General features: G+C 46.6%; 1 protein-coding gene across 3 annotated transcripts in view; it reads left to right on the top strand.

Annotated features, from left to right (window-relative positions):
- The first annotated feature begins 2,315 nt into the window (after positions 1–2,315).
- The window catches only part of FOXN2 (forkhead box N2), a 31,539-nt gene continuing 6,861 nt past the window's right edge, over positions 2,316–26,993 (top strand). The window contains exons 1-5 of one of the 3 annotated variants that reach the window (XM_068675849.1): positions 2,370–2,468; positions 3,089–3,213; positions 14,655–15,205; positions 20,574–20,698; positions 24,549–24,613. In XM_068675849.1, coding sequence (XP_068531950.1) covers positions 14,669–15,205; positions 20,574–20,698; positions 24,549–24,613 — 727 coding nt within the window. In that variant the 5' untranslated portion in view covers positions 2,370–2,468; positions 3,089–3,213; positions 14,655–14,668. Of the gene's footprint in view, positions 2,469–3,088; positions 3,214–14,654; positions 15,206–20,573; positions 20,699–24,548; positions 24,614–26,993 lie in introns of all 3 variants that reach the window. The other 2 variants (XM_068675850.1, XM_068675848.1) reach the window with 2 other exon arrangements.

The raw sequence follows: 26,993 nt of genomic DNA, 5'->3' as shown, positions 1-26,993 counted from the left end.
AGGAGATGAGCACACATTCCTCTACCCTCCTGTACCCTGTGCCAGCTTTGATGATACCCACAGAAAATGCTGGGCCTTTTCTCGTGCTGGTGCCGACGAGACCTGGGGCACCTTTGGGTGCTCCAACACTGTACAGGTGAGCTGCTGCAGAATTGCAACTACTCACAGAACCATGGGATCACAGAATCACGGGCACTTCTAGAATATGGTGAGTTGGGATGAGTATCAGACAAGGCCGAAAGTTGAAGCCTTTCTGAGAATTGTCCTGCACCTTCTCCTGTCCCCCTTCTCAGATCCACCGCTGCATCACTTGTCATTTCACAGGCAGCAAATGAATAAAGCTGACTCTAGTTGTTGTTGGAGTTTAACCAGGTGGCACAGAAGGTGCTCCAGAAAGCCTTAAAGCTTGCTTATTGCCTTTACTGGATTTTCTACAGCATAGTATAGCTTAAAGCCAGAGAAATCCCTCATGTACGCATGTCCATGGGGACATGGGGAAGATAAAGATGATGTCTTTCAGAAAGCACAGAAACATTTTATTATATTTGAAGTGTTATGCCACACCATTGTTTAAATAAAATGCCCATTCAAAGTCCAAGGCTTTATATTTTGCTCGTTTCCTTGAGGCGGCGCTCACTTCAGTTCAGGACGCTTTCGGTTTATAACTTTTTTTTTCTTTGTGTTTGCATTTTTTTCTTTCACTAAAATGCAAAAAAAAAGTGAGAAGGCATCGGTTCCTACTGAACTCAGACTATATTTTTAAAGAGTAAATGGAAAATTTGTGGGCAGCTCTGCTCTAAATGTCAGGGTGTAAACATAGTCAACTACTGGGTGAGAATGGATGCTACCCTCAGTGGCTGGTGGTGGAGCTTTCATGGAAAATACATTGAAGTCTGACAGATATTTTATTCAAAAAGCCCTCTTTGAGGGGGTCAAGGAGCTGGGCAAAAGGCAAGCCGACACACCCTGGCTTCAACAGGCAAATAGTGCTGGGCAGAGGAACAAAAGGAAGCGTGTGGTGGGGCAGGCGAGCTTGCCAGAGCAGCGGTGGTGCAAGCGCTGCCTGCTCTGCAAATGCAGCCACAGCACCCAGGGCTGCCACGAGAAACACAGTGACCTTGTGTAAAGGCAGTGCCTTTCGGAGCAGTAAACCACAGGACGTGCTTTCTGGCCGAGCGTGTTTGCTCTGCTGAACTTTTAAAAATGTGCAGGCATTGTAGCCCGCATGACATCAGGTGGGGGCACAGCAGTGTGCAGAAATATTGGTGAAGATTGATTCAGCTATAAACAGGCGGATCATCCAGGCAGTAGCTGCTTGATTTAAATGGCCAGATCAATAATGGCTGGGGATTTATTCAGGCCCTCAGCTTGGGACCCCCCTTGATCTGAAGTAGGTAAGGTTTGGTTGCTACCAAGGCAAGATGCAGTGTATAATTTTTGGAGATAGAGGACCAGTAATATAGGTAAAAGAGCCCACGACAGGCAAAGTATTGTTGGTACCTGCGGTACTCATTCTGTTTTTAATGGCTGGGGAATTGCCTTGAACCTTGGACATCCTTAGTAATACATAAGCGCACCTCCATTTTCCACCAAGAGGGCGGAAAGGCTCTGGATAACATCTGAAGCTGAAAAAAAATAAATACAAAAAAATAAAAAGAGAGAGAAAACAAGGCAACTTGAATGCTGTTTCTGGACCTGGCCATGCAAACAATTTCAAAATAAATACTTATGTGTGGTGCCAGCTAATGTGGAGTGAATTCCCTTGAAACACACACACTTCCCCATTCTCCCTTGCAAAAGAAATGACTGCAGCGCACCGGAGGCAGCGAAGGCCGTGTCCTGCAGCCAGCAAGGAAGCCTTGGAAGGCTGAACAAACTTTTTTTGTGGCGGCAGATGGGTGCAAAAGAAAAACTTCTTCCCGCTGCCTGTGAATGATTTCCCAGCTCCTATTATCACACTGTAAACCTCGAAGTGCGCCGAGCAAGCAGCCCTGCGAGGCTCAGCCCCAAAGGCCCGGGCGAGCACAATGCGGGGCAAGGCAGAGCAAACATGGCAGCGTGCGGGCTTGTGCTGCCGGGATCCTTCTTGTGTGTCAAGTTGACACAAGGGGAGAAGAAATAAAAGAGGCAGATTTAATCTCTGGGCAAAGCAAGCTTCCCAGGAAACTTTCTCCGGGCGGCCGCTGGCTCGGGGGCAGGGCTGGAGCCGGGGAGCCTCGACGGGAGCCAGGCTCCCCCCCCGGGCCGGGCTCCCTGACGGGGCTCGGAGGCCGGGGCGGGCCGGGGCCGGGCCGGGCCGTGCCGGGGCGGGGCGGGAGGCGGCGGGAGGCGGCGGAGGGGTGGCGGCCGGGCCCGGTTGCCATGGGGAGGCGGGGAGGGAGGCGCCGCCGCCGCAGCTGCTGCTCCCTGACACATCCCCCGCTGCCATATTGTGCCCGCGCTCCCGGCAGCGCGGCTTCATGACCGCGGTGAGTGAGCGGCCGCCTCCCCTCCCGGCTACCCGCCCGCGGTTGCTTTCTCCATTTTATTTAAAAGAAAAAAAATATATATCTATTTATTTATTATTTCGGGAGGGCCTGAGGGGGTTTCGGCTTCTCCTAGTAGGGAGGGCGCGGCGAAGAGGCTGCCGGGGGGGGCGGCGGGGACGCGTGGCCGGGCCGGGCGCCGCGCGGGGCATAGGGGGGACAATGGGGCGGCGGCGGCGGAGCGCTGCGGGCACGGCTCGGCACCACCCGGCTCGGCTCAGCCGGGCTGGGCTGGGCTCGGCACCACACGGCTCGGCTCGGCCCGAAATGGCGCCCCGGCCCTCGGCGTGCGGCGGCGGGAGGAAGCGCTGCCCGGCAGCGCGAGGGGGCGGCTCCTCTTCCTCTTCCTCTTCCTCCTCCTCCTCCTCCTCCTCCTCCTCCCGCACCCCCGGCTGTGCCCGCCCGGCCCCGGGGAGCCGGGCTCGTTAGCTGATGAGCGCTAATGAGGAGGCAGGCGGGCAGGCAGCCTGCCGGCTCGCCCTCCCCCGAGCCTGCCTTCGGCCCGCCGAGCCGCGCCTCGCCTCGCTCTTCCGTGTTTTCTGATTATTATTATTTTTTTTTAGTATAAAATAAAATCCTGGAGCTGCTCGTTTGGTAGTTAGGGAGTGCAGCGAGCGGTACGCGCTGTAGGTTATCCTGCTGCGCGCGGCTTTGCCCAAATTGGTGGAAAGTTTCCCCAGGAATGCAGGTGGGTGCGCGCTGGGGAGGTGCGGGAGGGGGGCTGGGGGCACCCTGCAGGGCAGGTGGGGGCTCTGGAAACCTCCTCGATAAGGAGCTGACGGGGCTGAGAGCTGCTCCTGCTGGCTCACAGGCCCGGGGCTTTTACCTGCGTGAGGTGGAGCCTGGTGCTGGAGCGCACCCCAGGCTGAGGAGCTGTGTAATGTGTGTGTGGGTTACCTGAACGTGCACCTGGTGTCCCAGTTTGTAGGGGGATCACGCTTCTGTCCATGAAGATTTGGATTCTGTTAAAGCCCAAACAAAGAGGCAGGGCCCAGTAAGCCTGTGTCCCTATTTCAGTGGTTAGCTAGGCTAGCAGTGAACATATTCTGCAAAACAGGTTAAAAAAAATGCTAAATTACATTTTATTTCAATGCTTTGAGGATAACTTGGTTAGGTTTGTGCCTAACTCATGGTTTGGCACAAATCAAGATAATTTTAAGAAATGTGGCAAGTGATGTATACCCCAAATCTTGTTATGGGTGACTTAGATCCAATTGTACTTGGGTAGTGGTTGGCTTGCAATGTACCATCGTGTGAATCATTTCAATCAACTTCTGTTACGTTTTTGGATTTGGGGGTCTTGTGTTCTCCTAGAAGTCTAGTGTGATGATGAATCTGTGCAAGGTAAATTAAGCTGGCATAGTCCTACATCGACAAAACTTGGAACAGCGTTGTGGTGTTGGTGCATGTTTGTTTTCGACAGGTGCCAGTTGACATTTCCCAAGCTCTACAGAAGGTAGCTGGACAAGGCAGCTTTGAACTGAAACCTGTACTGTGGCAATTAGCATGGCACAGAGCTTGAGCTAATGAACTTAAACGAGTACCAGTATGTATCATTTTTAAACCAGGCATTATGGGGCTGCAGCAACATGGCTTCTGCTCAGGTCCAATGCATGTCCAACTTCTTTGGACCTTGGGAATAGTTTCTGTATGCCTCAGTGCAAAGTGCTCTGCAGGATAATTCCCTTGTGCTGCTGACAGTATAAGGTAGTGAGTTGTCATGATTTCTGTGCTCGTCTGTTCCCATGTTGCCTTCACCCCAGTGTAGGTGCTCAGCATGTGGGCCATTCCTGCCACTTATGAAGGTAAGTCCCAGCCTCACCTCAGTTTTACCCACCTGTCCCTTTTGTCTGGTACACCACACTGACGTCTGCACCACCTCAAGGACTGGGTCAGTGCGGGGGTGGGTATGAGCAGCCAGAGTGGTCACAGGGGGAACTGCTTTTTCTGGCAGTTGTTGTTGCTTACGCTGGCCTAAAACTGTTGTCAAGCTGTGACTTGGCTTTTGGAGAAATACAAATGAGATGGGAATTCTAACACCATATGTTTGAGATACATAAAACGTGTAGGACTTCTCTGTGTTTTGTTTTGTTTCTTTTTAATGTGCCCATAAGCAGAGCTCTGGTGCTCTACATCACATTTATGCTTGCAGAAGATGCTGTGTTCATTCAGGCTGCCATGCTGCCTTTGGGAGCAGAGGGATCTGGGGGTTGGAGGCATTGGTCTTGCAGCATTCTGGGTGTGTGGTTCCAAGTGCTCTCAGGGGCTTCACTGGTATGAAACCTGGTTGATGTCTTTGTTGCCAGGATGAAGTTCTGACCCCTTCAGGTGCTGCAGGCCAAGCTGTACTGAAGGAGCTCTGTAGGTATTGCTTAGCCCTGAAGATGTTTTATTCCAAAAGGGACATCAACCAAGGAGTATGCTGATTCAACAGCTCCAACTGCCAAACGCTTGCTTCTTGAAGAGCTTTCCCATTTCCTCTGGGGAGTTCATGATGAAAGGTGCCAGCGTTGCCAACAGCTATTGCAGTGTAGGAACATGCCAGTCCATTAAGGAACTAACAGATACAGGGATGTGTATTGGATCTGTCACACTAGAAGGACTGCCTGACAAGCCAGTGTAGCAGAGGCATCTCATTTTTTACCATCTTTACTGAAAACAGGCTCTGCCTGCTCAACTCAGTTGCCTTGAAGAACCATCACATAGAGCGAAGGCCGACTCTTTCAGCCAACAAGATGACTTGGCACCTGAAGAGGCCATACAGGGATTAGTTCAAACTGATGAGAAAGTGGTACGGCTCTTGCGTGGAGATGTTGGTTCCCATAAAAACAGTGGCAGTTCTGATGCTGTTGCCACTAGGGTTGTAATTTTGCCTTCCTCCCAGCTGGACCATAACCTGTGAGGTTGCAGAACGTGCGGGCATTGGAAGAGGGGATGGTGTGCTCACCGCTGCTGTTGCTCTATGCCTCTTAGGCTGTATCCTTCAATGGGGTATTCTTACTGCACCATGAAGGTGCAAAATCAGCTGTGTGAAATACTGCCTTTCTTCAAAGACCCTACATGGACAAGAAGCAGCCCTTAGGCCTTTTGTCCCCGTAAGTGAAGGCTGTCAGCTGCAGCTTTTTACCTTTTAGCAGAGGTGTGAATTCTGCCCGTTTTGTTCCATTTGGCTCCTTGAGTTTTCTTTTTGTTGTTCGGCCCCCTCCCATGTAATGAGGTGCGTTATGGATAAGATCATGCCTGAGATGTTGTGGTGTTAGTAGCAACCAGCCTCCTTTTTGGAGGGAAGTAGATAGACTGAGGCAGTTGAGTCTGCCTCCTGTGCCTCCTGCTTGACAATTAGATGGTGTTGTGCAACTTCCTGTGCAGAAATTCTGCTGTCATCGGTGTTTTGTGACTCATGTAAACACGCTGCTTTGTCTGCTGACAAGTGTGCACTTGCAAACTGCAAACCTTGTCCAGGTCCCTGGTATCATGAATTCAAGGATTGGTTTCTGTCTTAGGTTTTGTGTGCTGCCTGCATGTCTTGTACCAGCTCTGGCAGCTTCCTTGACTCCCAGAGAAGACGTCCACAAGTAAAACAAGAAATGTCTGAAATGCTTCTATGCTGTCTCTGAAGGGACCTTTGCACATAATACATGTTTATCCGTTCCCTGCCATATTGCACGTGCCTTCTCACTTGCTGATCTGAGCACATGTTGAGCGGTGATAAACTTTCTTTCTCTACCTCCCTGTGCTGGGTAAAAGCACATACGGATACTCCAGGGCACTTGCAAAATACAGTTCAGGTAAGAGACAACTTACCCACTTAGTAATGAATTAGGTAGTGCAGAGGAAGTGCTGTCTGATGCTGGATGGCATCCTTGTGGCCTCTGGTACTTTGTCTCTTTCCTGTAAAATGTTAGGGCTTCCGAAGCACAAGCACTGGATCCCACTTGCACTGGAAAAGAGCTGTTGAGGGCCTGGAGGTAACTGGGAGGACTGGCTGTTGTGTGTAGGATGGAAGTATCTGTGTTACAGGATGGTTACCTGAGTGCCAGTTTCATTTCAAGGGAAGCTTGCAGTTTGTGTGTATATCAGATGATTTATGCCAAAACTCAGCAATGTTGTTTTTACTTTTTTCTATTATGTTCAAACCTTTTTTCTCCTATTAAAGTCAACCTAGACTTCAAGTTCTCTGCTTTTCTTCAGAGGTTAGGGTATCTTAAGAGCTCCCTTATTAAATTAGCTACTGCTGCTGTAGAAATCTCTCTTTCTGTGCCCTCTACAAGGATTCGAGTATGAGTTGTGCTTGCTTTCACCCAGTTCCTGCTGGCAGAAAGTCCCCATGTGGTCTGCTTGCCCCTGTGGTACCCCCCCGCTGGCTGTCCTACAGGTTGGCAGTTTAGTCCAAGCTGGGTTACTCTCTGTTATACATCTTCTCTGGGACTTACCAAAGGAACAAGTTAGAAATGCATTGCAGAGAGGCAGTGCTGTCCTTCCCCTCTGTTGGCACTAAGCACGGCTCAGTGTCAGAGCTACTGGTTGGCATTGCTCAATGTGCCTCAACAGCATCCCTGGATACCTCTGACCCTGCCGGAGTGACCATGTTTTCCATCTATTAAGCACTGGATTGGGGATACTCAGGTGCTTCTACTCCATCTTTGTATTATTTCACTCATTTTCCACCAGGTGAGCGCCCCACCTGTGTGTGCTGCATGAAATGCACTTGCTTTTTTGGGAATGGGCTGTGTGCTTCACAAAGTGGGACCTGACGTGCTTACAAATCCTGCCTCTGGTAGAAAGACCATGTTCTTTTTTTTTTTTTTTTGCCTTTTTTTTGGATCATTTTTAGTACGCTCTTGTCTTGCACTTTGTAGCTACTCGTAGTTTCCTGGTTAATGTGTGGTTGCTGTTTGCTTCCTTTTCAACACCCTGTTGCTGCACTGCGTTGTGCTTGCATTCGGGACAAGTGTGTAGTCGCCTAAAAGCTAATTACTGCCTGCGAAGGTTGCTCGGTGACTGAAAAGCTCACACAAACTCAAACTGGGAGTGGGAGCTGGGAAGCTGGTTGCCAAACAGCAGGAGCAATTGCTCAACCCTCATCCTCTGGCCGGTGAGCCAAAATCCCTGGACCAGCAATCAGAAAGTGTCACTTGGTGTAGCGATGTTGACCAGTCAAGGTACGAGCTCATTTGCTTTTGGAGTCTTGGCTGTGCAGTCTGAGAAGTGTCAGATGTCAGCTGGTGCCTCAGTAACCTACCTGTTGGCACAGCTGCCTTTCCTCTGCAGTCAGAGAAACTTGCATCATCCGTCGGATTTCATCTGAAGGTGTGCCGGCAGCCCGCAGGGCTCTGTGTGAGGACGAGCTGGGTTGGCCCAGTTGTTCCAGCGTCTGATTGCTGTGGGGAAGAAAGGATCATCTTGTGCCCCAGCCATTGTTAGCAGAGGGATTCTTCTGGTGGAATTTTAATACAGAAAGCCAAATTTAACAGAGTTGGGAGTGCCTGAGTGCTTCTGAGGATGGCAGCAGGTGGTGTTCGTATATTTGGCCTGCATCAAGATACATCGGTGCTAACAGCTGCTTTTGGGATATGGCTAAAAGGAAAATCAAGCAGCAGTGCAGAAGCTGGGCCTGTCCCACGCAGGGAGGGTTCCTGAAAAGCCCTCTCAAAATGTGCCTGGGCCTGACAGCTGGGAGGAAAACCTGCACTTCGGTAGCAGGGAAATAGCAATCTGCAAAAGCTTGTCAATTACGAAGTCGTAATGTGAAGGGTATTTTGTGTTAGGTGCTGATGGTGCTTGTAAATTAAATCTTGCGTAAGGGTCACTTCAGGTGAAGCTCGAGTGTGTTGGTTTTCAGCCGAAAATGAGAAATTCTGGTGCTTTAAGGCTGAAGAAGGCAGAAAAGTGATATGGAAAACATAACATTATTTGCTAGTAGTGGTAAATTGTTACTGAAAGTAGCTGAAATGTAGCTAAAAGAATATTCACTTCTGGTTCAAGGGGATGATAGAGAAACCTGTAACAGTTATCATGAAAACAATCAGCATCAGCCCTACATGGCAATACACTTGTTCAAATTATGCATTTCTGAACATAGCAGTGGCTCACGTCTGTGTGTGTGTTTTAGTTCATTTAGCAAACAGTGTACTGAATTTAAGCAGCTTTGCTATTGGACATAAAGCACTTTTCCTATTTAAAAACAAACAAAAAACCCACCAAGCTTTTCCACCTTCAGTGACACCCAAGTTCTCTTAAATGGTTTAGATTTCCCTGGATTGTTTGTTTTACTTCCCAGTTTCTCTGTTATACCTGGACTGCTTTCACGTGCACATTTTAAATCCGAGGCAGGAGGAACCATGTCCCAAGCTGGCTGCAGCCCTTCACAGCACAATTTCAGACGGTCCAAAGGCACTGCTGCAATGGATGAGGCCTGCAGGGTCCAGTATCCTGGGCCTATCTGAGCTTACATTATTGTTTTCATTCAAAATACTTATTTTAATCCCAAAAATGTGTGTGTATGTATGTATATTTAATTAACAAACATTTTTAATACAAATTAGATGTTGGATAAAATGTCTGTTTCCTTTCCTGGGCTATGATAAGGTTTTATCCCCTTCCCTTTTCAAATTATGCTGAGTGTATTTTGGCTTCTATTAATATCAGATCCTTTCATCAGTTTTTATTAGTTTATTTTTTTTAACCCCTGCCCTTAATTAGATGAAAGGGTGTGGGAGGTTATTGACATTAAAATGGGAGAAGCTTGGAACTGTTGCACCTGGAGCCCCTCTGTTTTCTTTTTCCAGGAAGAAATGCAGAAGTTCACAGGTTCTCTGTGTGGCAGACTGACTGTGAGGGGGTGATAACCACCTGAAACAATCACCCTTCAGTTCTCCTGGCTTCCACGGCAGGAGGAGGAGTGGGCAGGGTGCTGGTGCCCTGCTTTGCTGGGAGCACAGCTGCCCAGCCTGGAGCCCACGGATGCATGCAGTTGCATGCCAGGCTGCTGAAATCTGTCACCAAGAGGTAGTTTTGTCCTCAGGAGACCATAGTGCTGTAGTTGTCTTGGATACGTGACATCACACAGCATTGTAATCAAATATAGGCCTTTTGCAGCGCTTTGGAGACTTGACTCTGACCCCAGCCTGAGGAACAATGCTGTGAAGTGGAGAGGAGCCTGGGATAAAGGGGAGGAGGGAGGGGAGAAGGTTAAATCGATGGAAAAATGGGCTGGTGCCATGCTCTGAATGCTCGCAGCCATGTGAATGTGGTGCTTTTAACGCTTCCAGCTTTTTATCAATGGGTTTTCACTAGCCGGGCAGGGAGCTGGGTTACTTTTCCCCTTAACACACAAAAAAAAGCCTCTCGTCGCTCCTTTGCTGTGAGCGTGCTGGCTGGAAAGTGTATTGCAAACTTTGTGTGAGTGGTGACAGTCGTTTATATGTGTGCTTGTGCCATGTAACAACACAATGCACACATTGATGTGTTTAAGTCGGGACAACCCCTGGTGTAGCTGCATTTCCTACGAATGCAAGGGAATACGAAAAATCAATAGAAGACTTTTAATGCTGGTGTAGTTGCTTGCAAGCAAAAGCATGTGCTGGTATTCTTAAACACTCTCACAGAGCCCGTATGTTTGCACAAACCTATGTAGGGACTGTACAAATACTCCTGTAACTCAGGCTGCGTGCCTTGAGCTTGTTGCACTGAGCATGGTTCCAGTGCTGCTCTTACTTGACACCTTTAGAAGTCTCTTGCCCTGCATTAAAATCATGCTCTGTTACTCAGTGCATGGTCTTTTTCTAACTCTAGAGGGAAATGACTGCACTATTAGCAGTTTGCAGGTCTTCCCAAAGGTACTGCTAGCTGATGGGACCTGGTTGCTTGGCTGGCCCTACAGAAACAAAGGGGCAAGGCTAATTCTGGAGGGGGTCTCTCTGCCCTGGGGCCTGGGTGTGCTCACAGATGCTCTGTGGCACCTTTCATCGCAGTGCAGGGTGGTGTCAGATGGGAAGTGAAGATGGGTCAAGCAGCAGCTCTGCTCACACAATAACACAACACAAAAAAAAGTAGAATTTTGCTTTTTTTTTTTTTTTTTTTCTTTTTAACAAGAGGTCAAATGCTTTTTCTCTGGGCTGTTGAGTCTAGGCAGAAAGAGCTCAGTTTGTGTGTTGCCTGTGGCAGCTGCGGTGATAAAGCAGTGGCTGCATGTGGTTACCTCCAGTACTGCTGCTACTGCTTCCTCACTGGACTCTTCTGGAGCTGGGACTTCAGCAAGGCACCTGTTGACAAAACTGTGCCTTGTGTTGTGCTTACTCTGGCTTTCAAGCCCTCACCTGCTATACCGGGTGCCTTTCAGCCCCCAACACCTCTCTCAAAGTGAGCTCTTGACTTTGAAAGAAGATTGTAAAAACCATTTTGTTCTGTAAGTGCTTTTTTGTATTGATGTTTTTTGTATTGATTTTTTTCCCTCTCCCCTTCCTATTGTAAATAAGTAGATCCATGTCCTGTCTGTTCAGAATAGCCACGATGGAAGTGGAGTCAGTGTCCACAGAACACAGAGGACACGCTTCCCACAGGCACTTCAGGGATGTGCAGAGATATTCTCCGTGTTCGGAGCAGACAGATTTTTCTTGAACTCTGCGGATTTTCCAACTCGGAACTCATTGCTCAGAAAAGAAGCAGGCATCTCCCCCGCTGCTTGCTAAAAGCTGCTGCGACCCAGTAGTCCGTTTCTGATGCACTGGTAACTAATTACCGGGCAGTGTGGGTTGGTTTCTTCAGCAACAGCACCGTGCACAGTGTCTCGTGACACTGAATATCCCCCTCAGGTACGTTGGGGTTTCTCTAAACCCGATTGCTACCTCAGTACACCTACAGCCTGAGTCTGCCCTGCTCCGTGGGTGGTGTGTGGAGCAGGACTTACTGGGACTTGGCACTGTTAGAAGGGAGCTCTGTGCCTGGCTTTCCCGTGCACTCTCAAGTGATACCAAAATCACCAGTGCTGGAAAGGAGGCTGCATCTTTCATCTTCTTTCTGGTGCTTCCAAGCTTTTAGTCGAGCACCCTCAGTTGGCTTTGCAGCCTTTTAATCATCTTATCCCAGAATCGTAGTCCTCTGTATATAATTACGTTGCAAAATGATGCGTACGTCCATTGCAGTGCTTTGTTTTTGAGGAGATGTTTTGGCAGGCTTTGTTCTGAAGGTGCTCACCAGAACGTGTGCTTGAATGGGTTGGGATTTGGGTACGTGCTGCCCTTAGGCTTTGAATACTCCTGCTTTTCGTTGTGGGTGTTAATGGTAATGGCACTGCGCTGTACTCCTGTGCACGCACTGGCAGGGCGAAGCACCAAGCTGGTGTTTGTAGAGGTGTGTTTCAGGCTTCTGCCTTTGGAAGGCTGGGGGCTGAGTCCTGGCTCTGTTTGCAGGGCTGGGGCTGTCCCCATGGCAATAGCAGTGAGCTTCTGGGCGCTGGGGGTGCCAGCTGGAGAGGCTGGTGAGGGGCTGCCACCTGCCATCCTTCAGCAAGGAGAGGCTGGGGGACAGCAGGAGGAGAGGGGAACAGAGCTCATCTCGTCTCATCGGCAGAGCAGGCACACAGAGGGGATTGTCCTGCCTGGCTTTTTCTGCCATGGGAGCGGTTAAGAGGCAGGGAAGGTGTCAGTAAGAGGAAAAAGGAATGGAAGGTAAATTTCACGAGGTGGTCTTGCGCACCCTTACCCTTGCTTTTCTGCTGGGTTTCTTTCATGGTTTGTATTGGTGCTGCTAATTCAGCTGGGGTGGGAGCACTGGAGAGCAAGCTTCCCTCTAACCCTGCTTGCATCAACCTTCCTAGCTGATAACGGAGAGGAACATTGGGAAATATTTCGAGGGTGCAGCTGTACACAATCTACCATGATGTCTGCACCAGAGGGCTTCTTACAAGCTCTTTTCTTCTTGTGAATTGCCCGCCTTGCTCTTACTGTGCTGTTCCCACTGGAGCGTCTGTGTCCACAAACCCTTGGTTGTTCATAGCAGAGACGGGCAGCAAAGATGTTCTAAAACGTGGCTTTTCGTAGTGCATCTATTGAGGGAAACATTGCATATTATTTACTATAAATACATTGCTGTAAAGAATTTAAAGTAGAATATTAATTATTCTAATGGTCCTCTGCTAGCACATAACAGCACACAAACAAAAAGCATGTGGGTGCCACAATGCTGACCTAATTTGAAGGGCCAGGTTAAGTTAATGTTTCCCTTTTCTCTACACTTTGGAGTGTCTGGGCCATGTTTGCGTTTTAAAACAGACTCTGTTGCCTCATGTTCAGGAAAGGAATAAATACAGTGACCTAAGTTTGTTTGTGTGTACGTGGTTCTGATCTCCTGTGCTGATCAGAGACTCGCAAAGGGAAATTTCATGTGTTCTGCACCAAGTACTGAAATCAGTACACAGTGAGCAGTGGCAGCTAGTACATAGATAGGTAAAAGGACACAGAACAAGGGAGTAAAGTTGTCCCATGTAAGGAAAATGGTGAAACTTTATGGCAGAATTTGGGTTTGTCTCACTTTATGGATTTTATCACTGTTCCTTTGTTTTTTTATTTAAGGAAGGGTTGAAAAAGTAACATAGACGTGTATAAATTGCTCTGTTTTAAAGCCAGCATCCACCAACTTAGGGGAAAAAGTAAATTGTAGAGAGAGCAAAGTTGCTTTTGAGAAGCTATTTGAGCAGTTTGCTTTGTTTTATTTTTAATGACTGAGCTAATAGTTAATAATGCCTGTCCCTGCACATAAATTGAATTTTGGGGGATGGTTTCTAGCACTGTGTAAGTACAGATTTTGTTTTCTGGAGAAGGTGGAGTTGTTGGTCCACAGCGTGCAAGGCAGATCACCTTTTTGGGGTCTGGATCTTTGATTTCTCCAGCTCACATAGCCCCCCGACATAAAGGGACTGGTAAGGTATCCCCTGATAAAAAAGGGGCAAGCAAGGAAAGCTTGGCAGTAGCTGCATGAAAGACTACAGGCAGATGACAAGAAGAAATTGCTTATAGGGAACAGTGCTTTTCTGGAGGAGGAGCAGATTCTGTGTCACCACATTGCACCTTGCTCTTGTGTTGCTCTCCTCCAACATAAAGAAAACTGACTAATCTCTCCCCTTAGAGTATTTGTTCTTGAATTAGAACAACAAACAAAGAAAATTGTATTAATAAGTCCATCTGAGAGTGGAGCACTTAACTAAAAATTGTCTAAACACTCTCATTGATGCGATAATTTCCATTGAAATCTTAGCAGCAGTAGACTTGCTCTGACAGTTTGCCCTTGTACGAGGCTGAGCGAGTCCATCTCTCCCAGTCCTCTGCAGGAGAAGATCCAAGTGCACAAAGCCACGTGTTCATGCAAATACTGCAAAAAAGTGTAAGAAGACATCACTAATGTGCATTGCACTGCCTGGTGAGGTGACTTCTGCATCAGTAGCTGGAGAGCCTTACGTTTATCGCAGGCTGGTATAGCCATGTGTGTAAAGTGATCTGTGCTTCTGATACAGCTGTGTTGGCCAAAGCTTTAGGTGCAGCGAGGCTCTGACATGGTTACATCAGCAGAAAAAAAGCAGCTGTTAGCATAGCAGTTTGCTTGGTGGCTTGTTTTAAAGCTCTGCAGTGTGAGGGAGTGCCTAGGAATGACTGGGACTTGCAGGGGGTTGTACAGACGTAATTTGCACCAGGACCGCAAGTTGACTGTCTGCTATTTAAGTTTTGCAACTTATTTTTTCCTCTCCAGGAATCAAAAGCAAGCACTTCTAAATAGGGTTAATTTACAATGTAATGAATATAATTAAAGACTTAATGTGAGAACAGAATGGTTTAGATCCTGCCTGTTGAGGTCTCTTTCAGATGTTGACACCGATAGCTGTTATTTCGGTGTCCAAATTGAAATTTCAAGAAAAGTAGAGCAGTTTCCAAGGGCTTACTGTGAGTTCTGGCTGTAAGCCGGGCGAGATAAGAGGGTTTACAAGAGGTTTTTGTTTTTTCTTTTTAACCCTGTCTCTCCTCAGTGACCACAGCATGGGTCAGTATGGTATCACGTTTCCTTGGGAATTTTTCAGCTTGGGCTGACACTGAACGTGATTTTTAAGTTTTGCATTGATTTCTTTCTCCTCTGTTGCAGACCAATAAAGCTAAATGGGTCCAGTCACTGGAATGACTCCGGACAGGAAAGCTAAAACGCCAGGAGCAGAAAAAGCTGCAGGACTAAGGCAGGTCCACAGGATGGGAAGCTTGCCTGAAGCAGGAGATGCTGGGAGGCCCAAGGCCACGGTGGTGGACAGCGATTCAACTGATGATGAACTCACAAATTTGAACTGGCTGCACGAAAGTACTAACCTTCTCACAAACTTCAGCCTTGGAAGCGAGGGTCTTCCAATTGTTAGCCCTTTGTATGACATAGAGGGTGACAGCGTGCCATCCTTCTCGCCGTCCTGCTACCAGAACCCAGAGAAAAAATCATCGACTTCCAAACCCCCTTACTCCTTCAGCCTCCTCATCTATATGGCCATCGAGCACTCCCCCAACAAGAGCCTCCCAGTCAAAGAAATCTACAGCTGGATCCTGGAGCGCTTCCCCTACTTTGCCACAGCACCGACGGGGTGGAAGAACTCTGTCCGACACAACCTCTCCTTGAACAAATGTTTCCGAAAGGTGGAGAGAAGCCATGGCAAGGTGAGGCCTGGGGGGAGGGAGTTGAGTAGAGTTTGAAATTCTCAAGGAAATTAAGAAAACCCTGTTATTTTCATGGACTCCCCTCCTCCCATGCGTGAAACAGTTGTATATGGAAATCCTTTAACACTTTACTTATAACCAGGGATAGTTTGGAAATACCACAAGTGTCCAAGTCACTTTTGTCATCCTGTATTTCTGTTTAGTACTAAGCTGGGTAGAGCTAACTGTGATGGATCCTTTACAAAGCTGGCTGACGTGTTATTATAAAGGGCCTTGTTTCTACTTACAGTTTTGCTAGGCTATAATAGTCAGCTTCATGTTTTAGATGTCTACTCTAGGATGTCTCTTGTGCCTTTTTTTTTTTTCTTTAAAGGAACTCATTTGTTTGAGGATAAATTTAAAAAGCAAATAAAACAATCTTTTGCCTGTGCTAATTTTCTGAACTGGGTCATATAATGATGTTTGGAATTGACACGTGGTACCCTCACTGCTAGGGAAGATATAATCATTAGGGTACCTGCCAGAGCAGTCTATTGTTGGAGTAACTGTACAAGTGTAAGCTATGAAGAGCTCTGTGTGAGTTCAGCAGAGGTGCCAGCCTTGTGGTTGAAACTGGAGTTTGTACCTACAGCAAGTGTGTTGTAACCCACAGAGGTGTTTTTCTCCAGCAGCCCGTGGTTGCTGCTGGTGGGAGGTGCCAAGCCTACCTTGAATTTGGGTATCTTTCAAATTTCTTGGTGCTTTGCTGAAATCATTGATGCCAATATTTCCTATTTATTAACCCATTTCCAATAAATTCTGTTCAAATCATATTTTCCTGTCCTGTACTCTCACATACCTCAGCTCACTTATTTGCTTGCTGTTCCGTTAAACTTTTTACTAGGAAAAGCATCTGAATTATTGTAGGAAAATAATGGAAGCACTGTGATAAGGTGTGTTTCTCAGTCTGAAAGCTATTTTTTATATTACACTGACTTTTCGATTGTGATCTTCTCTTAGCACAGATTGAGCTTTCAAACAGTCTTCTTTATTCCTGTGTTTAGTATACTGTAGTGTTTTTGTGCTTTCACCTCTGTTGTAATGGTGCTGTCATAACTGTGTCTGCAGTCTTTTTGAGACAAGCTACATGTAAAGATCTACTCCTTAAAGTCACGAATACTTATTTCTGTATAGCTTGTTTCTTCTACTGACTTGAATGATTTTATTAGTGATTTCCTTCCTTCCTCTCTCATTTCCCATCCTGTTCCTCAAGAAGGCAGCTCTGAATTTGGAAACAAAACAGAACAGTGTTCACCCCCCTCACCCTGCCCTAAAGTCAACAAACAAACCCTGAACCCGTGTGCTTGGACATCAGCCTAAGTGGCAATAGGCTTGTTATCAGAAATGCATGCAGTGTTTGGCATGTCTGACAAGGTAGGTAGAGGTCCTCTGTGTAGAGCCTTGCACTCAGCAGGCATCAGTGGAGGATATGGATATATATATCCATGTACCATATGGAGGAGGATCACGTTGATGCTGCAGACCCCTTTGGCTGTGCTCCTAAGGTGTGACTTCTTGTAGCAAGCAGCACTAGCTTACAAGCTTGGTGTAGCTGATCGTATTATCTGTAACCACGTGCTAGTGATGCCTCTGTGGGCTTCTCAAAGAGAGCAAGGTAATTTGTCCTCTTCCATTTTTTTCTTTGCTAATGACATCTTAATTGTTTTCTGGAAGAGAGTACATGATTGGTTTTCTGCTATCCTGAGTGCCCACAGAAGAAGAGATGCCTGTGACAGGTTGCATCAGTGGAGCAGAGTAAGGGAGCAGGATAAGAAGGGTTTTAAAGCCTTTTCTGGCTCTCAGACAAGTCTGCCTCTCATGTTGGAAGAGTGTCAGTATCTGAAAGGGGAAGGATCTGTGCCCTTTGCACCGTGTGAAATGCTCAGTTTTCTGATAGTTCACTGGCTATTGCTGCCAGCCAGTCATCAGCTATAAAAATCTGCAGTGTCTCCTCATTTTCTACATTACCACCCATGCAGGGCAGTTCTGGGACATGTGAACTGTATTCACTGTGGCTGATGCTAACCTGGCAAGCAGGCTGTGGAAGCACGCTTACTGTGCCCCGACTGCTGATGGACATCATGCATATCTCTGCTTGAGCTGATGTGAAGTGAGACCTCCCAGACACATCTAGCGTGGGCGATTGTTCACCCACGACTCTTTCGCTCCACAGATCTATTTTTACTGGGCTGCACCACATCTTGTTACAGACGTAGCTGTGGATGGCTGCTGTTTGCCCATACATTAATATAAATTGGCTATGTGCATCCACCCTGCCTGTAGCAGCAGGCTGCAGTCACTCAGGGACGCGCTCTAGATGGCAACCAGCATGGATTGCGGGGGAAGGCTGCCATGGCTTGCACTGCTGAAAAATATTTGACGTTACGTTTGTTGTTGTTTGGTTAGTTGGTTTTTCTCCCTCTCCTAGCAGACACGGTGGCGGGGTCAATACTGAAAGTCATGTGGTGAAAGGGCAGCTGGCAGCAGGCGCGGGGGCTCGGGTTGCAGCCTGGTGGGGTCACCCCGGAGGTGTTCCCATTCCCCTGGGCTGCCCGAAATGTGAGACAGTGCTGGGAGCTCTCCCGCAGGGAAAAGTGACAGGGCACGTGCCCTTGGGGTTTGTAGAGGGGCGTGAAAGCTTCTCCCTCTGCCCTTGTTGCCAGTTATGTGAAAAAGCTGTGTGCTTTTGCATAGTGATGGTGGTAAAAGAAGTTGAAGAGTCATAAGGGAAAGTGACTGCTTTGGGATGTCTCAGGAGCCAGCGCTGCAGTCAACAAGAGGAACTTCTCGTGCCATGGCAGCAGGGTGTGTGCACATCAGATCTCTGCTCTGCTAAAATATACATTACCCTTTCTGTACTGACTTACTGTGGTGCTGCCAGGTGCAGGTTGTTTGCTGAGGTTTACTTGACAGGGACAGGGTTTGAATATCTTCAACAAACCTCCCTTTCTCCTTCCCTGGGGAGCCTGTCCCAGTGCCCAACCACCCTCTGGGTGCAGAACCTTTCCTCAACCCCCAGCCTGGCCCTCCCCTGTCCCAGCTCCATGCCGTTCCCTCGGGTCCTGTCGCTGTCCCCAGAGAGCAGAGCTCAGCGCCTGCCCCTCCGCTCCCCTCCTGAGGGAGCTGCAAGCCGCCATGAGGCCTCCCCTCAGCCTGCTCTGTGTGGGCTGAACAAACCCAGGGACCTCAGCTGTTCCTCACACATCTTGCCCTCTAGGCACTTCACCAGCTTTGTAGTCCTTCTTTGGACACTCTTTAATAGTTTTATTTCCTTCTTATACTGTGGTGCCCACCTCTCACCTCAAGGTGAGACCACACCAGCGCAGAGCAGAGGGGACAGTCGCTCCCTTCAGCTGGCCAGCAATGCCATGCTCGATGCACCCCAGGACATGGTTGGCCCTTTTGGCTGCCAGGGCACACAGTTAGCTCACAGTCAACTTGCCATCGACCAAAACCCCCCGATCCCTTTCTGTGGGGCTGCTTTACACCCCCCCATCCCCCTGTCTGTACGTATATCCAGGATTGCCCCATTCCAGGTGCAGAATATATCTATAGACCTGTAGGGACAGAAGAGAGCTGTCTTTTACCTCATAAACTTCAAGATACATCTTCCACACATACACAGGATTTCCCAGTGGTTCACCTAGTTCCAGTGGAAGCAACTGGTGGGAGCTGTGTGGGGTGCCCTGTGCTGAATGGAAGCTGGGGACAGCTGCTGAAGGCTGCAGCTCCTGCTGGGCTGCCCCTAGTGCAGGTGTTTTCCCCCAGAACCAGGTGAACCCAAACAGAGTAACCAAAACTGCCTTTGGAGTTGATTTGCTTTATTTTCCATAAGAAAGGACAGTCAATGCTTGGGCCAGTGTTGTGTGCCCAGATAAAGGCAAGCTGCTGCTTGTGGTAGCTTCTCCAGCTGCCCCTGCTTGGCTGTACGTCTCTCCACAGCATATCCTCCTGAGGAGAATCACTTCCCATGGCCCTTTTTTGGGTATAAATACATCAGAGTACTAGTTCATATTTTATCAGTGCTATCCCTTCCCCCCTAACTCCCGTTTTTGTTTTTTTGAAAGGTCAAAGGACAAAGCTGCATGATGAGGGGCATCTTGTTTCCAGCATCAGTTGCTTTAATCAAGCCCTGAGAAATTCTGGGGCCTGGGAACTTTGTCATCACAACACAGTCCAACATTTCAAAACGCCAGAATATTTTTGTTTCCAATTTTTTTTTTTTAATTTGCTTAGATAAAATACTGCAAGTCAAATTAGGAGCATTAGAAAGATGCAGAAAAAGATGACACTATTGACATGAAATAGTAACCTCTGAAGGCAGTTTAACATCCTGGCTTGTCTGGGCTTTATCTGCTAGGACAAATGGCTGAGTTCAAGTGGTCTTTGGTCACACCGTCTACTTAGGCTTGACCCATACACTGTCACTTCTGTTGCTGTGGTTAGACCTCTTCCAGGAACACTGATGGTTTGTTTTAAAGCTGAGATGATTCCATGCTTTATTTAGTCACCCTGCTTATTGCCTCTTGCACTGAGTTGAACATTTGTATTGCTTCAGGGTGTGCACTCATTCAGCTCACTTGCAGAGCACCCACTAAAAATTATGGTGGTGTTTTGGCAGGTCAGCAAGCTGGTAGAAGTAAGTGGCTGGGAAGATGAAAGAGGGAAAGTAGCCCCTTTCTGGCTGCAGCCTGCAGTTAAACTGAATTGGGTGTCAAGTAGAAGTGCTTGCCTAAAGTCATAGATAAAACAGTGCAGAGCAGGTTTGCTGGTGGGGTGAGTTCCTATGGCTCTGCTTGACTTTTGCAGTATCAAATTTAACATCAGGAGTGATGGGCACAACAGTGCTAACATCATTAGGTGCATCAAAAATACATGAACTAGTTAGGTTTTCAGATTTTGAAGAAGTGTGAATATGGTAATCCAATTTGTAGCTGAGCATCCAACAAATTGCTTTTACAGATGGAATAAAGTTAAATGAGTAGGTTGCCGTATCTCCACTCAGGGGAAGGCTCTTTGGCTTTGGTGTTGATGAAGCATTTAAATAAAATTTACAGCTTTCAGTCAACAAACTTGAAAGAAAATGGGGCTTTAAAGAAGGGGCTTTGGAAACGTTGTCCCAAGCTGCAAGACAGACGTTTCCATACTATGTAACAGGGGTCTCAAGGCTGCACACTCATCGCGTTCATCCATGCAGATCATGGAGCCACGTGAGCGTGTGGTACATCACCAGCACAGAATTGGTGCCTACGTTATCACACTTGTGTCTTGGGGATATTTAATAACTTGGTCCCTGGATGTTCTAATTTGCAATGCTTCTTCCTTGCAGGTGAACGGAAAAGGTTCGTTATGGTGCGTTGATCCAGAATATAAGCCTAATCTTGTTCAAGCACTGAAGAAACAGCCTTTTCCCTCAGCACTTGCGTTTTATACTCCACCAGCATCACCACCAAGGTAGGTGAATTTTCTCTTACAAGTGCAGCATGCAGGTACAGTCACCCACCTAGCAGAGGAAATGCCCAAGTAGCTGTTAATGTGTTGATACTGACTTCCACGAGAAGAAGAATTGGAGTGGAACTTTGGTGAACTGGATAGACAGGCAGGGAAACTGGCTAGAGAAGAGAGTGTAATGAGCTCAGACCTCCCAGATAGCAGATCATGGAGTCATAGATCTCAGGTTGGTCTCCCAGTCTCCTTTATAACTGAATAAGAGAGAAAAGTGGAGAGGCACTGATTTCACAGCCATGGAGGTCAGGTTTTCCTCCTCTTTCTGCAGCAAATATTTAGTAAGCTTTATATTTTATTCCAGATTCATGTTTTTTTTCCCCTTTCTTTCTTTCTTTCTGGGTCTTGTTAATTTTCCATGCCTGCCTCCCCTCCCCCATTTGGGCAGTGGGATGGCTTTCTCTTAGATATTCTTTCTTCTTCCTTCTACCGATGTTTTTTTTCCCCTTCTGTTGTGTTTCGCCAGGGGTCCTGGCTGGAATAACCCAGACAAGAACAATTAATGTTGAGGTATATGCTGCCTTTGTTGAGGGACTTTGCAAACAGGCACTGTTTTTCTCACTGATTTCTAAGAGTTGAGTGCTGGTCTGAGAGTCATGTTTTTCACTGAGCCATTTGCAGTGGGAAAACATTTTGAGGATGGGAAGAAAAGTCTTTACCCTAAACGTCATGCAAGGTGGAATCTGCTACGCTTCTCAAATCAAGGCTTCCTCATTTGATGCATTTTAAGATTAGGCAATAGCTTTGAGAGAATTTCAAGTCAGTGTCATGCATTCTTGGTACAGGAAGAGGAATGTCAGCCTGAGTAAGCACTTGGAGGTGGCATGGAGAGTGGGAGGATAGAAAGCAAATAGGAATGCGCTGCTGCTGCTGAGATCAGGAGTTAGGCAGGCAAGTGGCCAGTTTATCTAGTTCAGCAAATGATTTGAGTGAGATGAGAGATAATTATGATGTCTGAACATTGCCCTCTGCCTTGCCTTACTGCAAGGAGTTCCCTTAACAAACAGGAGGAACTGGGATTACTGAAGCAGGATGTAAAACTGAGCATTTAGCAGAACTTTCTATGAGTCTCACAGGACATTGACCCTGGGATCTGACACCACCATGTGAGCCATAGCTGTCTGCAGCAATTGAAGATTCGCATAGAAGGGGCTTTTAGGGTTGGGCTTGAACCTTACAAGCTGCAAAAATGGTTGGAAGGGATCCCTGGAGGTTCTTTCTCCAGCCAAAGGAGCAGGGGATCAAATGAGACTCAGCCTAGGGTGGGCTGTAGACAGCTGTGCCCAGATACGTGTTTAGTGTATGCAGCATGTTCAAGGTCAGTCCCGTGATATAAGCACTGAAGTATGATTAACTTTGTATAAAAACAACACAGTGAAATTAGGTGTAGGGAAGAAGGAGAGATTTTATCTCAGTGAGTGCTGAAGTACTGGCAAGACCAAGACTTCAATTTGAAGCTGTTGGGTTTGATAACTTTTTTCTTAAATGGAAGGATTAATCACACTTGCCAATAGTTGCAAATTACAAGGAAATCCTGGCCCTCATAAAGACACATGGCAAAACTACCTTCCACTGACTTCAAAACATGATGGATTTTGTAGTGCCTGTATTTGTAAGAACAGTAAGATAAAACAGCAGTTTAAGACACTCAAATTATTCCTAATGAAAGCTATCTTTTTTCCTTTTAATAACAAAAACACGTCTAAGACTTTAGCTTATAGGCAGAAAAACATTTTTTTTTTCTCCCTTCCATGTTTAAAAAATCTTGAGTTTAGATTTAAATTCTGGCTTAATTCTGGGGAAGGGCCCCAAGACGTTGGCTTGTATGTGGAGGAAAAGAGGAAGCCCAAAGGAACAGTTGGAGGGAGACTGGGAACAGCCGTCCAAATTTAACTCCAGGGCAATGCTAAAATTCAACTGCGAGAGTCTCTGAATTTTTCTGTGGGAGTGCTTGTGTTCATAATTATTTTACAGTGTGTTCGTGGGGAATGTACCTATCATTCAACAGCACTCTAAAATAAAATTTAAAGTGTTGCTTTGATCAGAAGCTTTCCGAAACTGTAATCTGTGTCTAGTTAAGTGGAAGCTGGTATTATAGTAGGTGATTGACATGGCTGGTGCATTTTATTTCTCTGTAGCTTGTTCAACAGGTTGGTGCTAGGCCACTAACTGCGTCCTGCTTCTAGTTCCTGTATTGTATCACTGCGCTCTGGACACTGCCACAGTCTTATCTTGCAAATGCCTCATGCATATGCATAGATTATCTTAATCAATACACTAAGCATTAATTTGATCCAGTAAAGCTCTGTGTATATGGTTCTTGAAGGATCTGAGCTCAAATGAAAGGATGAAGATATTTAGCATCTATTTGTACACTTGACCTGAAGACTACAAAGCCAGCTGTGTTGGGCTGGGTACATTCCTCTCCTTTTGATTTTTTTCTCTTTTTCTGGTTTTGGATCTCTCAGCACGCCATCACCCCCACAAGAAAACATAAGAGACAGTGAACTTGAGTTTTGGATGCTTGCACTGAACTGTGCAAACTGAATCTGCAAACTGTGCTGAATCTTTTTCACTGTGGTTACCCCTTTGGAAGATGCTGAACATTACTCTCCTTTTCATTAGCTTCTTTTACCAATGCCAGGCAGTCTACAGTGCAACCAGAGCTCCTTATGTAGCTCAAATGACACATTTCAAGTCACCTTACTTCAATTTGTGCACTTTATCCTTGCCATTAGCAGTCCGTACTGCAATGACCCTTGGAGCGGTTACCAATGGCAAGCTGAATTTGGATCATTTGAGGGCAAATCTGAGCCATGGTGGCATTAAGTGGGCATCCCTCATAAAAAGCTGTGCAGAGTAGTTGAGTTCAGGGGTCTAAGGTATGCACAGCTGCAGCAGCAGGCCAGAGACCAGTGAAAAATATTTTGTTTAGGATTCAACGTAAAGATCCTATTGATCCTATGAGGTAGCTTTTAGAGATTGGGCTTGCCAAAATCTGTTCGTCACCCTTTACAGTACAAGTAGAAGAATTACAAATGTTTATTGGTGTTTCAATTTTAATGGTTGTGTACTGTTCTTATTTCATGCATTTCAGTTTGCTAGTACATTTATAATGAACTGAATACTTAGGGCTGGATGTATAGCCCAGCTTTTTGTTCTGCAGTGTATTAAATGGTACTCTGCCAGACGAAAGTTGGCCTGATAATGAAAAAAAACTAACATGACCAGCAAAACAGCCCAGCTTCTGCTAACTTCAGAATCAGCAGATGCCTTTGTTGTTGTTTTTGTTGTTCTTCCCCAGCTTTTTGCACAGCGCTATATTTTGGTTTTGCTAATCTCTTATAATCTCTTACCATCACTTTGAAGAACAACAAACACAACTGGTTTGCATCTGTTCTGCTGCTCCTGGGCTCCAGGTGTCTGTGTAAGCTAACATTGTGTTCACCTGTGGGTTTTACACACACACACACACACATATATATTTATTATCCAGCCTTTATTTGTAGATTTGTAGAAGTTAGTATCTCTTGCCACCAAAACTCTTCCTCAGTGTGTGTTGGGGTGTTTTTCCAAGTGCTGCTGATTGCTCCCTGTGCTACATAACCAATGTGTAATGATCAGTGTGTCAGGCCATCTACTGAGGGCAAGAGAAATGGCTGCCTGTGTGGTTTATCCACCAAGATATGGTGTATTTTTTTTAAAATCTTTCTATGTTTATGGTGTTGTGTCTAATGTACTTTGTACAAATTATTCAGCAAATTAGGGGTTGGTTTTGACTTGTTGAATTTCTTTTCAGTAGGTCATCGTCTCCTCACTACTTAACTTCAGTACTTAAGCAGAATCATGGCCGATCCCTCAAAGGTAAACATTAATTTTCTTTCATTTTGCTCTGCTGTTTTTGCTAGTCACAAGCATATTTTGAACCCCAGCTGATTTTGTGTATGGACCATTTTCTGAAGGGTCTGTTAGATTACGAAAAAAAATATATTTAATAGAATGTGTGCTTGTGATGTTAGTGACTTGTGTATTAAGTTTAAATCCATAAGATGAATCTCACATTGTAAAAGTGTTGTTGTTTTGCCAGCAAGGTATTCAGCAGACACATCAGTCTCAAATATGACCTTCTTTACAACTGAATTGTTCTGTAGAAAAACGATTAGAAAGGTACAAACACTGGAGTTTCCCTGTGGTTAGGGATGATGTATAACCATTATTTTAACTGCAGTCACTGAAAGTTGGAGGAGGAAGGTTGGATAGGACTGAGTTGTGCTGGGGATGTGACCAGGAGGAGTGGTGTGGCTGTGGTGGGCTCAAGGAGCCACACTGAAGGGAGTTTGAGCCAGGTGGTAGCTCGTTACCGGTGGTATTGCCCAGGGCTCCATCGTGGAGCCAGTTTTGTTTAACATTTCTATCAGTCATCTGGCTGAGGGGATTGAGTGCACCCCCAGGCAGCAATGTGGGGCTGGGAAAGCTTGGCAGGAAAGTAGCCCGTGAAAAAGGGACCTGGGGGGGATGATGGTCAACATCCAGCTGAACATGAGCTGGCAGTGTGCCCAGGTGGCCAAGAAGGCCAAGGGTATCCTGGCTTATATCAGGAATAGTGCAGCCAGCAGGAGTAGGGAGGTGGTCATCCCCCTGTACTCTGCTCTGGTGAGGCTGCACCTCGGGTACTGTGCTCAGCTTTGGGCCCCTCACTACGAGAGTTGCTGGAACATGTTCAGGGAAGAGCAGCGAAGTTGGTGAAGGATCTAGAAAACGAGACATACGAGGAGTGGTTGGTGGAACTGGGGTTGTCCTTCCTGGAGAAAAGGAGGGTGAGAGGAGATCTCATTACTCTCTACTGTTATGTAAAAGGAGGCTGTAGCAAAAGGGTGTCAGTCTCTTTTCTCAGGAATAGGACTCAAGGAAACGGTCTCAAGTTGTGTCAGGGAGGTTTAGATTGGATATTAGGAGGAATTCCTTCAGAAAGGGCTGTCAAACATTGGCACAGGCTGCCCAGGGAAGTAGTGGAGTCTCCATCCCTGGAGGTATTTAAGAGACGTTTGGACGTGGCACTAAGGGACATGGTTTAGTGATGGGACTCGATAGGTCAGGCTGATGGTTGGACTTGATGATTAAGTCTTCTCCAGCCTAAATTGTTCTGTGATTCTGTGGTGATTCTGTGATCTCTTCTAGCTAAAGCAAGAACTCCATAGTCCTATCATTTCCCCATTTATGACATTACACATAGCTGACTGCAGGTGTCTGAAGGATGTTTCAGAACACAACCATCCCTCCTGATTGCCCTTGTGGCAGCCAGCACTGCTGGTAGTGGACCCGTGGTGACGTGTGGTTGTTCAGCACAGTCATCGTCAGCAGCTGCAAAACTGCACAGCTCGTCACAGCTACACCAGCAGCAGCATGCAAGCTAAGCAGGGGATGTCCGTGTAGCCACTCTTGCACTTTTTCAACACAGACAAACCCATGAGAAACAAGGGGATTTTTTAATTTTAATTCTGGACAATTACAGGTGGAGGCGCCTTGCTGAGGCCCTAGCAGGAGCAGATTCCTGCTGAAACCCAGTTTGAATCTCACAATCGGGACCGAGGGCTGTGTGTAACTCTCACCTGTAACTAGCCAGCATGCTTACCTCTGCATCCCTTCATTGGTTGGTCGTTATTTTGTCATTTATTTTCAGGGAAACCTTGCTGGAGTGCAGCAATGCTGCCTTCCTAGTGTCCTCTTCCTCAGCCCACTGCGATCTATGATCTGCTCACTCTTACAGGTTTTAAGGATTGTTAGAGCTGCAAGGACTTGGCCATACTTTCGTCTTACTTTCACTTCCCATGAGTTAAAACAGCCCACTCAATTTAAGCTGGAAACGTGTTTGACACTTACAGTCAAATGCAAATAGAAGTAGCAACAAACAGCAGCTGAGCAGAGATGGTTACTTCATTTTTCCATATCTACTTCTACAGGTGTTCCTCATTTTCTAACATTGTAGTGGGCCTTAGCACCAGAGTGGAGCTAGGCAGCAATGCTGGGGTGTCACAGAATTTCTGCAGAAGAAGCTTGTTGAGCACTTGTACTCAGTAATAAAGCTTAATCCACTTATGTCTTGTCCTTTTCAAAGGTAGTTATAAAAAAAAAAAAAAAGTCCTGACAACTGAATTGTGCTCAAATTTTAAAGGGCCAATTCCAAGAAAAAGTGAGCACGTGTTAATTTGTCGTAGAGCATTGTCCTTAGGGCTCTTTCACGAGG

This window comes from Anas acuta, chromosome 3 (assembly GCF_963932015.1).
Source record: "Anas acuta chromosome 3, bAnaAcu1.1, whole genome shotgun sequence".
NCBI classification, from domain to species: Eukaryota; Metazoa; Chordata; class Aves; order Anseriformes; family Anatidae; genus Anas; species Anas acuta.
Note: the sequence above shows the minus strand (reverse complement) of the source record. Positions and strands in the feature narration are given on the sequence as shown.